The following is a 14758-nucleotide window of genomic DNA, read 5'->3' as shown; positions in this document are numbered from 1 at the left end:
GAGAATGTGTACTTTAAAATCATATATGTAATTAACTACAAAAGTGTATGAATATTGTTTACATGTGTGAGTAATATGCCTCCATGCTTTCAGTTTGCAGAACAGGTAAAAATGTGAATTTTCAGTATTATTTATTCAAGTAAATTTTGGGAAGAATTTCTACTATCATCGTACCATAAGCATAATGATTTTGGAAGCCTTACTTTCCAAGCTTCGCAACGGTATGCAACTTTAAGATGTCATTTGTCCTGGGAATTCACAGTGAGACTTTGAAAATTACTTTTTTAACATGTAAAGTAATGGAAATGTTAGAAGTGGTTAGTGAGACCATAAGGAAAAGTGAGTTATCTCCCTTTGATGATGAAATTGCAATGCATTTCATATATTACTGACACTTAAAAAAAAAAAGAATGCCATTTCTGCATTTCGTATAATAGTTAAAAAAAAAAAAATTTCATGCAAAGATTTGTGTATTTTTTTCTACCATGATTCATCCACTGCCTTATTCTTACAGAAAATAGCCCTTTAATGAGTACAGATAAGGTACAATGTACCAAACATCTAAAGTACTATGTACCTGTTTGTTACTGATAGAATTTCTGTGAATTCAAGTAAAAAATTATTTTTAAAGACATTTTATGCACTTTATTTTACTCGAAGTGACATTTTTCTGGTTAGTTATCTAGTGATTATGTAATGCAACTATAAAGCTAAAAATTGGGCATAAATGCTCAAGTATATTGTAATAGCTTTACTGTTATATGGGGCTTCTTAGCTTCTGAGTGGTTCACAGCCATTTTCTTTTCATTTCTGTTATGACTACCTCTTCCTTTATCTGACAATTTTGTTTTCTTATACAGTCTAAGAATTTCATAAACACAAAAAATTTGTACTTCATATATTTATGTTGACAAGATTGATTGATTGATTGATTGATTGTTGGGGTTTAATGCCCGAGCAGCAATATTTCAGTATATGTAGGCAATGAACATGAAATGGATGATAAAATGAAAATGAATGATGATGAAATGAAACAACGGATGGGACACAAGGATAATAGGGTTGACAAATTTTGTTGCCACTAGAAAAGGGGGATGGGTAGGGTCGGGCAATTTAGCCTCCTACTCCTATCGTGACACGCCAGTGGTACCCCATTCCACCAGCTATATTCAGGCAATGAACATGAAATTGTTGATAAAATTAACTTGAAATATTGTGACATGAAAAATGGGATGGGATACAAGAATAATGGGGTCGACAAATTTTGATTGCCACTGGAAACAGGGAGTGGGGGTAGGGTCAGGCAATTTAGCCTCCTGTAGCAGAGCCGAATGGTTCCTACTCCAATAGAAAACCACAGAAAGGTTCTTTATTGTGCGAGGAACATGGCATCTTTTCCCAACATGTTGCAGCACTGTGGTTTGCAGTCAGGTTTTCTGTTTTATGGCTTGACGATTCCGGCATGTTACATACTGTTTACCAGATAAAGTAAATATTATTGGAAGCTTTTGACCAGATGTAACCTTGAGTGCTTTACTGTTTGTAAGCTCCTATAATATTTCTTGTTATTGAAGGCATAGTTAATTCACACCACTGTAACTCTGACTAATGCTATCTTATAATGTAGAATTTAATGGAACTAAATTGACTTTTCTCCAAATTGCAAACAAATGTATTCATACTCCTGCTCCAAAGGAGGATGGGGTATACTAATACTGTTTTACCCTTGTCCATGTATCGCTTTTTCCCTCTTGAAATTTTTTTTCGTCACCGTTTTCTCAGCAGCTTGAAATTTTTACACATTCTTCCTGTAGGAATGTCGTATAGTTGGATCCATTTTGGAAAAATGCAGCAACAACTGTTTATCTAAGTCTGTTTATTTTCCTTATATCATGATTGAAAGCAGGGGTATCACGAAGTGGTTCATTGCTCACAGATTTCTTGTTTTGTAAATAATTATAAAGTGACTTAAATAGATCAAGTAAATGATTTCTGGCTTTATTATACTTCTGAAGTATTCAATTCCTCATAAAGTTGTCGCTGCAAAACTGATCGTAAGTTATGAGGTCACTATGCTATTTTTAGCTCACCTGGCCCAATTGCCATCACTTGGTGTCCATCATTGTTGTCATCTGTTGTCTACCGTCATTGTAGTCATTTTTAATTTTTCAAAACACTTATCCTCAGATACTACTGGACCAGTTACAGCCAAACTTGGTATGAATGTTCTTTATGGTATTCTGCATAGAGGTGATGTGGAGATTTTTTATCTGTTGGCAAACATGGATGCCACTTGTAAAAATAGAACATAGGGGTCAGATATCAGTTTTCAGCATATATTTCCAAAACCATTAAGTTTAGTCGAATTCTGATGAGAGTAAAAGTGTTCAACTTGACTAGAACTATCTGTGGTCAAATTTTGGTGAAAATCTGTTTTCCCATGTAGGAGTTATTGCCCTTTTTGGACATTTCTCAGCTATTTTTAATGATATTACTTTAAAAAAGAAATCTACTTCTTAGACACTACAAGGCCAATTGGAACCAATCTTGATATGAATGTTGCTTAGGTAGTACTCTACAGTTAGATCAATTTGATTGAAATGAAGCTGATTTGAGGCAGTCCGCACAGAACTGCCAGTGTTTATATAATAAGTCATAAAAAAGTACACATTTTTCTAATCCTTGTTGTTTTCAGGTTCAAGTAATTTATAAGTAATTTAGTGATTATTGTTATAAAAAAAATATTAGTGAGTTAAAGTACACATCAGGGGTGCCTTTCCAAAACTAACAGCCAAATACTATGTTTTATCAAATATCAGGCACTTAGACACTAGCATTGAAGAGGTGGGAAAAGTGTAAAAATAAAAACTTCCTTTTCCATTCGTTTTCTCACAATTTTTAGTTTCACAAGTTTGTGCAAAATAATGTATTTTGAAAATCAGCCAAGGGATGCTGTTGAGAGAACCTAATACTGCAGGGGACTGAAACATTCGGGATGCCATTCTTCATTTAAATTACACCTGTTTATCATTACAGATATTACATTTGTCAATGTATAAATACTTAGCTGTATATAAACAATATATCAACCAAATTTCAACTTTTAATATTAAGTTTTACAAAATTAGACCATGTCAACTTGGTGTGCAAAACAGTGCGCCTACATTTAACTGTATAGTGCATCCTTAGAGTATTCTGCATAAAACTGAAATGGGGATTTTTTTATACCTCTTAAAACATGGCTGCCATTACTGAAAATAGAACATGGGGTAAAAATGTGCAGCAAGATGAGATCAATCTGTGATCAAATTTTGGTTAGAATTTGTTTTGCCATGTAGGAGTTGTTGCCCTTTTTGTACATTTTTTGGGGCATTTTTATTGACATGTCTTTCAAAATTCTTGGCCTCTGACACTACCAGACTAATTAGAACATAACTTGGGATGAAAGTTTCTTAGGGTATTCCGCATAGAACTGATGTGGCGATTTTTGATCCGTTGAGGCCGCCATACTAAAAATAGATCGAAGGGGTCAGACAGAAGTTTTTTTCATATATCTCAAAAACGTTTGGTTTAGCCACATTCTGACATGGGGTTAAAGTGTTCAGTATGATAAGATAAATCAGTAGTCAAATTTTCATGTGAATCTGTTAGGCCATGTTGGAGTTATTGCCCTTCTTCAACATCTTGCTATTTTTAATGTTATTACCTTAAAAAATTTTCTCCTCAGAAACTTAATAGACATAATTCAATGAAAATTGATATGATTGTTCCTAAGTTATGAGGGTAAGAAATTTTTATCCAAGAAAAACATGGCTGCTTTTACAAAAATGGGATGTTGCTTATTAAGCAAGGTGAGTGAATCAGGCTCTTTAGAGCCTCTTGTTTATTGTAACATCATTACTTCTGATCAACTTTACACTGAATTATGACTTTGTTAAATGGACACCCAGTTTACTAAGAAGGACAAAAGTATTATTGGCTTCCTCTCACAGATTTGAATATCATGCTGCATTAGCTTTGTTAGTTGATTACACATCTACCTCAGTTTGATAAGGGCACTGGCTTACAGTGTCTGTAGTCCTGGGTTTGGTTCATCTATCTCAGTTTGATAAGTGCACTGGCTTACAGTATCTTCATCTAGCTCAGTTTGATAAGGGCACTGGTTTACAGTGTCCTGGGTTTGGTTCCTGGCTGGTATTGATGTGAATTTTGTCATGTGCATTGTGCTGTAACACAAGAAATTTCACATGATATTTAACTTTAATTATAGGGAACCAGGTAGTGATTGGGCATTAGAGAGGGCCAAGCACAATGTACTACAGAATTATCTAGTCGTAGGTGTTACAGAGCAATTGGGAGATTTTATAGCTGTTATGGAAGCTACTGTACCCCGATTATTTAGGGGAGCTGTTACATTATTTAATGAAGGTATGGATCAGTTCATTTTAGGTTTTGCTTGATTTAGTTCATTGGAAATATTTTCAGAATATATTATACATCTTAGAGGAAAAAAGTGTTAGTTTGATGTCTTTCCTTGCACGAAAGTGAATTTTATACATTTATGTAAATGTCAGAAGTACCTGGTTCAGTCTTCTATTGAACAATAATTATTGAAAAAAAGCTATTTCAGGAATCGGGAAGGACATTGACTTCAATTACAGTTTTATCAAGACTTAAATAAATCTTTTTTGTCATTGCTCTCTGGAATTGATATGTTTCCGTGTTATTTTTTTATGAGAAAGTTTAAAATACAGACCAAATGATTTAAATTTTTTCTGTTCACTCTTTTGTTCAAAATTTATCTCTATCGATTATTTATCTTTTCAGGACGAAAGTCTCATTTGAGAAAGACCTCACATAAAGTTGCACCCAAGCCAGAGACTGTTAAGCGCATACATAGTTCACATGTCTGGAAGATGGAACAGGCATTTTATGAGTTTGTCAGAGATCAGTTTAACTTCATAAAAAATCAAATATTTGATGTAGTTGACGGTGCATATGTAGAAAGAGGAAATTTATTTCGTTATGAGAAAATTCGACCTAGATGAGTGTATTCAAAATGTTTTGTGTTTCTTTCTTCAGATTATATACATCAGTCATTATATATTTTTTTATCAACAATATATCTGTCAGACTATATAGGTTCCTTTTTGCTGAATTGAATATGAAAAAAAAAATCATGAGGAAAAGAATTGGATAGATATTCTTCAACTGTACATCACAAAGGGGGCCCAGAATTACCCACACCCACTCACTTTTTGTTGGAAAATAGTGCTAACTGTGCAAAATTTTTATAAAATGAGCAAACAATAGCATTGAATCACCTTTTATTTTTCATCCCCTTTCATGATCTCTGGGTCCATGCCTGATTATAATTAGGTAAATAATATCTTTTTAAGAAAAATAATCTTCACTGAGGACTAGAACTATGATAGCAGTTCCTGAAATTTTCTTTCTATTGAAGTGTTAAGGTCACTACTACATTCAATATTTCAGTACCTATAAGAGCATGGGCCAGCTAGAGCCTCTAAGTTTCTCAAATGTTTATCCAATATTTGGCCTCCTTCAATCATTAAGTTTGAGATGAGTTCTTTTAATGTCAACAGAAACAAAACATCCAAATTTATATTTTGTGAAGTTTTGTTACTGTTAGCATTAACAGATTTTAAATACTTACTTGATCATGGAGAAAATTAAAATCTGTGTTAAACATTTTCTGATTAAGACACTGATGGTAATATATTATTAAAGAAGTAAGTGCAATTAAGAAAAGCATAAATTAGAAGATTTTGCTTTGTAATGCAGTGTTTTGAGATCCTGAAGTAAACAATAGAATGCAGATCAGTCTCCGGATTTCCATGTTTTACTCTGGAAATTCCAGGATGGAAAATGAAACAAGAACAGGACTTACAAACCCTATAGGTTGCTTGTCTGTAGTCATTTTAGTATAATTCCTGGTTTTACAGGGATATGGTCAAATTACTGTCTTGTGAATTCAGTTTGGTATAGAAAGGTTATTGTTTTATTCAGGGTTTAGTTTATACAGATTTCACTGTAGTAAGGTTTTTGTGTCATTGAGTAATTCATTTTTCTCTGTTTATCAGCATTATACATTGGTTCTCATTTCCATTTTATATGTAAGAATCAAATATTTTATATGCATGTAATTAATACTTGTAAAGATAGTAAATTATGACACTGTATTTTTGTTCTGTTTATTTGAACATTTTATAGAACATTTTTGCACTGTATGACATAGTTTTTTTTCTATTACATGTACTTATCACAAATACATTTTTATTGTGAAATTCTTGTTGTATTACTGATAACCTTGTAAAAAATTTAGAAGAATTTTAAGTTTTTCTGTCTACTCTACAGGCTAAGTAAGGACTATCAACATGATGATAATGTAGCACTCCAACTAAGAATCATGCAATATGTGATGTATTTTTATTTTTGATATTCTGTTCAAAATGTTACAGTAATCAGAAATTAACATGTAGCTTTTCATATAACCCCTGTTTTAGGAGATATAAATTATACAGAATGTATTGTAGAATTCAAAATTAAGGGAGATAATTGTAAGACACAGAAATACAATAGAAACTATTGAATTTTCAATGTGAATTATCTTCTAAGACCAGACAGATTGAAATGAATCATTATACATTTCACAATATAGACTTAAAGACTTAAAAAGCAACTTAATAGCAAAAATAAAAATGTGTATCCTTATTTTGGGGTGTTTCACACATTATAGAACATGCATGACCCTTACAAAGACTGCTACTTATAACTGTAGCCTTTTTTGCCCATAATGTTATATTGCTTGGGTAAGTTTTGATGTACTTAATGGAGACATTTTTTTAACAAAATCATCTTGAAGACAGTTGTTCATGATAACCCAGTCATGTAGACAAATTATGGTAAATAACTGAACAATCTTCATTGCCAAAACAACTTGCCCGATATTGTGCCATATATTAACAATGTGCTGATAGATTTCATGATAAATGAATAAGACATGCTTGTACCGTTGGTTTAATGGTTTACATACAAGCATTTTAAGAAATGCTCGTAAAGAAACCTTGTTTTCAAAATGTAAGATTTTTGTTCTCAAGCAGGTAGAATTTTTTTCAGGTCATTCTTTAGATATTTTTTACATAAACTTGATTTGTAATAGCCAGGGGAAAATGAAGAGATTGACACAATCAACACAAATAAACATACCCCCTCCTCCAAAAAAAGAAAATTATCAGTAAAATTTTAATGTCAAAAGTTTTATTATGCTCTTAAAACAATATAAAATTTATTTCGGTAAGACTAATAATCATTGAACTCACAAAACCACTGGTATAGATTATTGTATCCAATGCAAAAAATTTTTTTTTTATCACAAAATTTAAGTTTGTTCATGAGTAATATAGATATTTTTATAGATTGAGTTAGATCGGTTTTTTTTTAAATTTAAATTTGTCAGCCTGTCATATTCATTTTTCTTAATTTTTTTTCCTTGGGACATTTTTGTATATATATCGGGTATAAGTGACATTTATTGTGTATGATTGGCATATGAAGAATGAATGTATATCACTGTTATTATAGTGAGAACTTGATAAGCTGTTTGAAATGATTCAGTTCAGTTTAAAATTGTTTTGAATTTTGTAGATGTTGTATATGTGTATGAGGAGAAATGTAACATTTTATTGGCAGACTTTCTATGCAGGCAAGAGATGTGATGTTGATTAGTTAGTGTTTAAACTTGTGTTTGTTTTACAGCAAATAAAATAGTTCATTTCAGGAAATAGAGTTCGTCTCCCCTTGATTAAATGGTCCTTACTCTGTGAAATATCTTTGAAATATAAATGGACAAATGACCTGAAAATTGAAATTTTCTATTCCTCCATAGAACTTATTTTGATGGTAAATTTAAATCCCTTTCTCAATTGTTCAGGTGACTACCAAAGGAAATTCATTAGATGATAGTCATTTAATCAAAGGAAGACCAACTTTATCCCCTGAACATCTTCAATGTATGCACTATATGGTGGTGTAAGGGTACAAAACTGATAAATGTTGCTTATACTTTTTACTATTTCTAGTTAATGTAAGGGATTTTTTTGCTAAAATTAAAATAAAATCAATCAGACAAATAATGAGCTTGAAAAGTCTTGGAAATTCAAGTGTGCACCACAGGCATTTTTTTTTTAAAATTGAAGTTATTTCTCATATTAAATTTTAATAAAAATTAAATTCATGTATCAACAAAAAAGATATTGACGTTACAGTCGCATAGCAAAATTTTGTCAGAGATAAAAGACATTTTTTTTTCATCGTCAGAAAGGGTGTTACCAGTTCTTCTGAAATTAAATTATTAAATGATTGACCCTACTACTACCTTAGTTTTGCTATAGAACTTTTCTTATGCAGACAGAACCTTAATGTTTCTCAATTTTGAATTGGTGAAAGACTTGAAAGATTTGTAGAAACATAGGTGCAAAAATTCAATCTTGAGTGTTGCATTTTTACCAGATTAGATATGGCACCAGTAGTGTTATAATGTTCACACTTCCACCTATTATACAATATATATTTCTTTACTGTGGCTACTGTTCTGTTTTAAGTTAAGGTTGTGACTATATTTATTGATGAGGAATGGGAACAAGTTTTATATTGTAAATGATCTGTTATGAATGATGTGTGCAATAAATGTGATCAAATAAGTTCTCCTTTGTCTTGTCATATCAGGGCCTTATTTCATAAAACAACAAAACCTCATATCTCTGAAATTTTCCTTGAACAATATTGTTGCTGGAGTCTTATAAACTCAGGCTGATGAATTACCATTTATCTGTTTTTGTTGACAAAAAAAAATGGTTGGCCTTCCATTGGATAGTGTGATATATGTATGCAGTCTATGTTAAGTTCCAAGTTGAAGCGAGAGGGGCAGATAATTAAGGATTAACTCTGAAAAACTTACTTGTAATTTTTAAGGTAAAGATAATACACTCGTTTACCATCTTTATATTTATCATTCACGTAGAAATTCAATAGTTTACCAAGAATAAACAGTAATAGCTGAATTTATCCCACAAATCAGTAACATATTTTGAGTCCTCTAATCCTCAGTTTCCTGTGAGTTGAATGTTGTTTTGCCTCTTGAAATATTTTGAGCTCTAAACATTTTTAGCAATAGAAAATACTTTCTTAATAGTATCATTCATTTCATAGTGGTTTTTTTTCTGGCCACCTGTGAGTTTAAAAAAAGTTTTGAGCTTTAATCTTGACATTAAGTTCAAATTGTTCAAATGGTTCATATATTTCAAACTGCTGTTAAAAAGAAATTGTTTTCCTAAATAAACATGAACCAGAATAATAAAATCTGTCAACCTCCTTCATAACATAAAAACTAGTCGGAAGGAAACAGAATAGACATGGCGAAATGCAACAAATGCACCAGTGTATACATAGCCAAAATCTAAAATAGAAAACATTTTCACAGATCATCAAAAGGTCTCCAACAGGTGTGAACACACCTGAAAACTTGGAAAGTATCAAAAGTAACATAATCCATGAAAAAATGTCTGATATCTACTTGGTTTTACATCTTCTTCAGCAAAATAAAAATAAATTAAAGACATTGTGTTTTAAGTCTGTTTATATAAAATGATTAAATTCTATAGATCTTATATAATTATGAAATGTAACAAACATCTATGTATAGATTGGCAGCTGTTTGTTTTTAATATCGAGACATATTGCTTCTAATGTAATCACAGAACATCACTTTGACAACATTGTAAATAGATACTTAACAATAATGTGTAAATCATGAATAACATACAACAATAAAAAAAAAATCGCACACAATCATAGTTCATAAACAGAAAGGAAAGAAAATAATTGCTCCATCAGTAAAAAAGGGTAATATTTTCATGCACAGGTAATAGGTCCTTGTCAATTTAAATTTAGAAGTTGAAACAAATATATACAAGTATATTACAATCATACTTTACAAACATCTTTAATAAATCATTACTTTTTCCATATAAAAATTCTAAGAGAAAAACTGAACAACATTCATTTAGAATATGCCCGCGGAAAGCACTGTCTTCCTTTTATACCGTCGTGGAAATAATTGCAAACGTGGACTTAATTGCATCAAAAATCTTTTTCTTTACTTTTTCTTCCAATTATAAACAAGTGCTGCAAGTTTTCCTGAGCTATGAAGTCTAGGAATTTCTCTCCAACCACCAATATACTTTCCTTCAATGAACAATTGTGGCACCTGAAAAAATAGACCATATGGATGCTTTTTCAAGTACCCGTAGTTTGGCTTTGCATCAAGGAAAATTTAAATTCAACTACAAAAACTGATAAGGGTGCACTATACAGTTACATTAAGGCGCACTGTTTTGCACACCAAGTTACCCCGTCAAATTTTGTAAAACTTAAAATTAAAAGTTGAAATTTGGTGGACAAATTGTTTAAATGTAGACAAGCATTTATACATAGACAGATGTAATATATGTTATGGTCAACAGGTGTAATTTAAATGCAGAATGGCATCTGGAATGTTTCAGTCCCCTGCCGTATTAGGTTCTCTCCTCAGTATCAGATGGTTGATTTTCAAAATATCTTTTGAAACTAAAATTGTGAGAGAATGAATCGAAAAGGGTCTTTTTATTTTTACTCTTTTTCCACCTACTCCATGCATGTTTTCATTCTGTGGTAGTGTATAAGTGCCTGATATTTTATAAAACATAGTATTTGGCTGTTAGTTTTGGAAAGGCACCCGATTTGTACTAAAACTCGGTAATATTTTTTTTCAGTATGTTACCATGGCTACTGGATTTTATAACAATAATCAATTAATTACTTATAAATGACTTGAACCACCACACACCAAGGATTTCAAAAATATGCACTTTTTATGAAAAATACACTAGAAATTTCTGTGCGGACTGCCTAAAAACAGCTTTATTTTAACAAAATGAGACCCAAATTTAGAAATGACCTAACTATTGCACTATGTAAAGCAAACATATGATACAATGACAATTATTTACAGAACATAGACAGAGGGAGTCATGCACCATTTATTAAACTGAAACAGAAAATGACTGGCCTTTTCTAATAAAGATTATTCTATTGTTATTTTGTGATTAATCTGGGGGTGAAATTAAAGGAATTGAACCAATTATCGGTACGTTTTAACTTTGTGGTATTTGAGACTAGAGTTGTTAAATCTCATTAAAATCAGATATATACATTGTTATGGCCCATTGAAATTCTACATGCATTTGAGAATAGCCTTTTCTCAATTCTGGAGACCAAAAATGATGAAACACACCAAACTGTAAAAAATTACATTACCAATAGTTGTCTTCAGTGACTTTATATTACTAACATCATTATTATTGTAAGTAATATAAAGTCCTAGACCTAGTCCTTGTTTAGACTTTAGTTGTCTTGCATAAAAAATACATTACTTACAAGTAGGTCTTATCATGAAAATGTGTATATTCTATTCAAGAGGCAGATTTTTTGCTATTAGGAATATTGCAAATGTACTTTAATTCTAACCTCACGAGTATCAGAAAGGCACAATATCTGAAAATAATTTTCTATTTGTGCACAGTCTTGTCTTTTTTCAATTTCGACCACTTCGTACGCATCGTGTCCTAAACCAAATTCGTCCATAATTTTTTTGGCTGTCGTGCAATCTGGGTCGTATGATTTGGAGAATAATAACACCTTCCTTTGGGCTAACTTCTTATCTACGAAAGGAATTGCTCCAGCACCCGCCATAGCGTTGTAAATGTCATAGATACGATCGAGATCACTGTTACGTTTGGGTAATGATCTAACCTAAGACCAACGACAGCTCAATGTTATAATCAAAGACCAAATGTTGGATTTTAAAATAGGATTTTTTTTCACAGCAACGGACTAATTTCAAGTAGAATTTTGTTGTTTTTAATGCACCACTGTGTATTTATACTCATCACAAACATCATCGCCCTGAAAGTGATTGAAATATAGGTCATTCCTGTAAGTGCGTAAACAGGCAGAGAAAAAAATTACCCCCTTACCTCTATGGATATTATTTTTTTAAAGACAAGTCCATGTGACCCAAAGTGGAGAGGTAATCACATAAGCTGATTTTGGGGGCTGGGCGCCCATTATCAATTTGCAAAAATAGAAGTAGCATATTTTTGTGTGTAAATACGTGCATTAAGGTTTGTTAATCAAGACTTTATTGGGAGCCCACCCCTTAAGCAATTCTCTGGATCAGCCACTTGTTCACTTATAGAATAATTTCCAATTAACAGCCCATGCTTTATTAGGAGCAGGAGTAGAGGTGAAGGAAAATAGAATGGATATGGTGGCATAGGATGAGTCTTTCATGATACAAGTAACTGGTTACTAAGGAAACTAAGATGACCCAGTAACCTATTTAACATGAAACTGATCAATTAAAACACAAAATATCTTGTTAGCTTTTGTTTCTCAACATGCTTTCTAACTAATGTTAGCATAAATGAAACTAATAAGGCAAATGTAGTGTGTATTTAGGAGATCTTTCACTATTTGCCTGTTAATTCAATACCAAAGACCTGGGGTAAATATATTAGCTGCTACAAGGAGTTTCAATTGTTCAACTTGGCTCATTTTCATTAAATGAACCACTAAATTTAGATGGCAAAATAGTACAATTATGACCTAATTATTATAAAAGGGCTATGCATTTTACTTGTTTCAAAATTTTTGGAAAAAAAAATGTTGCTAGCAGTGTGAAAAAAAAGGACCAACCATTTCATCAGAAGAAAAAAGGGGGAGGGCTGGCATCTTATTGAAAAAAATGCTATTATCAGAATTTGAGCAAAAATTTGTTTACTCATCCATGGACATTCTCACTACACTATGTCAGAGCTCCTGTGTCCACTTGTGTCCGTTCGTTGGGCACAAAAGCCCCGACTTGTGACTATCTTGTTTACAAGGTGAAAATAATTTTTTTGTTGTTTATAGCCAAGATAAAAAAAAAAAACTTTAATTAAATAATCCTTATGATTGATCAACCATTCAAGCAGATCCAAACTTAAATCTCATGTAGTATTACAAGAATGGATATGGTGAAGTCTTCCCATCCCTTGTAATATTTCTGCCAAGTCATTGCTTAGTATTACCAGAGATATTGGCCAACACATGTTTCCCATTTAGTTCCAATGGCTTGACTTGCTAGTCATGCTCTGAGCTACCTGAGCCACACCATTGGAGTATATTCTTATTAGAGAGCATGGAGGGAGATGACCCTATCAAGACACTGGGATAAAATGCGGTTTTAAGAGGTGTAGATCATTGTATGAAGCTCAGATAGCCCCTGGCAGCAATTTTGTTTGATCAAATGGAATCGAAAGTGTATCATTTGTAGCATTTCTCTTAAGTTTGGTTAAAATTGGTCATGGGGTTTTAATGTACTTGGACAAAAGGGGAAAGTTTACTGATGACAGACACAAACCTCACTAGGACATTTGGCACAAAAATTGTTCCCCCTCTGGTATGAGATATTTACCTTATATATAGGGGAAACACCTCATCTATTTAAATCATTTTTTATGTAGTGGAAATTTTTTTATGATTAGAAATTTTGATGCTAAAATATCAGTTGATGATTGCAAGAAAAATGAGCTCTATCAAACCTATGATTTAAGAGGGGAAGAATTTAGTCCTCTGTAATATAAATAAACATACCTAATAGAAAAACATATTTTCAATAGGAAAAAGTATTTTATAAGATGCAAAAACTTAAAACCATCATAATTGCAAAATAATTTTTTACCCCATACTATATGGAAAATTACAAAAAAATTCTTAAAATAACTTTAAGGGGGAGATGATCAGTGGAAAAATATTACATAGAAATGTTCTTGTAATTTGAATTTTAGTTTTTTTATATGATAAGCAAAACATAAGATTACCTCTCATTTTCTTTTTAAAATACGGACGAATCTCAGAATATTCTTTTTATGAACTTAAAAGAAAAAAAAAAAAGAAATCTGTGTGCCATGGCTCACTAGTTATACCTCCACTTTCAATCAAAATATCAGGAACATAAAAAAAGTCTGCGTTAAACAGTAAGTTGTCAATTATTTTCTGAAAATGTATCCCACTATATGGCATACCTACAGAAAGAATGTTTTAAAAATTCAAGCCGCTGTGAGTAGTTGCTGAGAAAACTGTAAGTAAAATTTCAACTTACAAAAAACTTTAAGTAAAAAAATAAACAAAGCCCTTGATTAACAAGAAGTTATTAAGTTTTTCCAAAAGTAGATCGTACCAAAAAAAGAATGTGTTAAAATTTCAAGCTGCTGTGATGAGAAGTTGCTGAAAAAAGTGAGGAAATTTCACTTGCAAAAACATAAAGTAAAAAAATTACCAAAGTCCTAAGTAAACAGGAAGTTCTTGTTGAATTTTTCCAAAAAAGGTTCCCACCATAAAAAGAATAGGTTAAAATTTCAAGCCACTATGATGAGTAGTTACTAAGAAAAGTGTGAGGAAAATTTTAACTTTCAAAATATGTCAAAAATAAAGTCTTGATATACAGGAAGATGTAGTCCAATTTTTTTGAAAATGGATTCCATCATATGGCATACTTACAAGAAGAAAGTGTTAAATTTCAAGCCCCTGTGATGAGAATTTGCTGAGAAAACTGTGACGGGAAAAAAGTGTTACGGAAACACAGACGTCGGTAAAT

General features: G+C 31.8%; 2 protein-coding genes across 3 annotated transcripts in view; one reads left to right on the top strand and one right to left on the bottom strand.

Moving 5' to 3' along the window:
• The window catches only part of LOC148611928 (heparan sulfate 2-O-sulfotransferase 1-like), a 47917-nt gene extending 39194 nt beyond the window's left edge, over positions 1-8723 (top strand). For both annotated transcript variants that reach the window (XM_088592940.1, XM_088592939.1), the window contains 2 exons: positions 4271-4428; positions 4828-8723. In XM_088592940.1, coding sequence (XP_088449066.1) covers positions 4271-4428; positions 4828-5048 — 379 coding nt within the window. In that variant the 3' untranslated portion in view covers positions 5049-8723. The remainder of the gene's footprint in view (positions 1-4270; positions 4429-4827) is intronic.
• A 917-nt stretch (positions 8724-9640) lies between these two features.
• On the bottom strand, positions 9641-11862 carry LOC148611927 (uncharacterized). The gene is made up of 2 exons (XM_088592942.1): positions 11587-11862; positions 9641-10288 (listed from the first exon to the last, which is right to left on the bottom strand). The coding sequence occupies exons 1-2, from the start codon at positions 11809-11811 to the stop codon at positions 10178-10180; spliced, it is 336 nt and encodes a 111-aa protein (XP_088449068.1). The 5' UTR covers positions 11812-11862; the 3' UTR covers positions 9641-10177.
• Positions 11863-14758: the final 2896 nt, after the last annotated feature.

This window comes from Perna viridis, chromosome 7 (genome assembly GCF_037379345.1).
Source record: "Perna viridis isolate PV_CMFRI_1.1 ecotype Kerala chromosome 7, ASM3737934v1, whole genome shotgun sequence".
NCBI classification, from domain to species: domain Eukaryota; kingdom Metazoa; phylum Mollusca; class Bivalvia; order Mytilida; family Mytilidae; genus Perna; species Perna viridis.
The sequence above is the reverse complement of the archived record's forward strand: the minus strand, read 5'-3'. Positions and strand labels throughout refer to the sequence as shown.

What these genes read in the sequence shown, in the direction of transcription:
- LOC148611927 (XM_088592942.1), bottom strand. Translation starts at nt 11,811, where the DNA reads ATGGCGGGTGCTGGAGCAATTCCTTTCGTAGATAAGAAGTTAGCCCAA. An exon ending in GCCTTTCTGATACTCGTGAG is followed by an intron (nt 10,289 to 11,586) that starts GTTAGAATTAAA and finishes CTATTTTTTCAG; the next exon opens with GTGCCACAATTGTTCATTGA.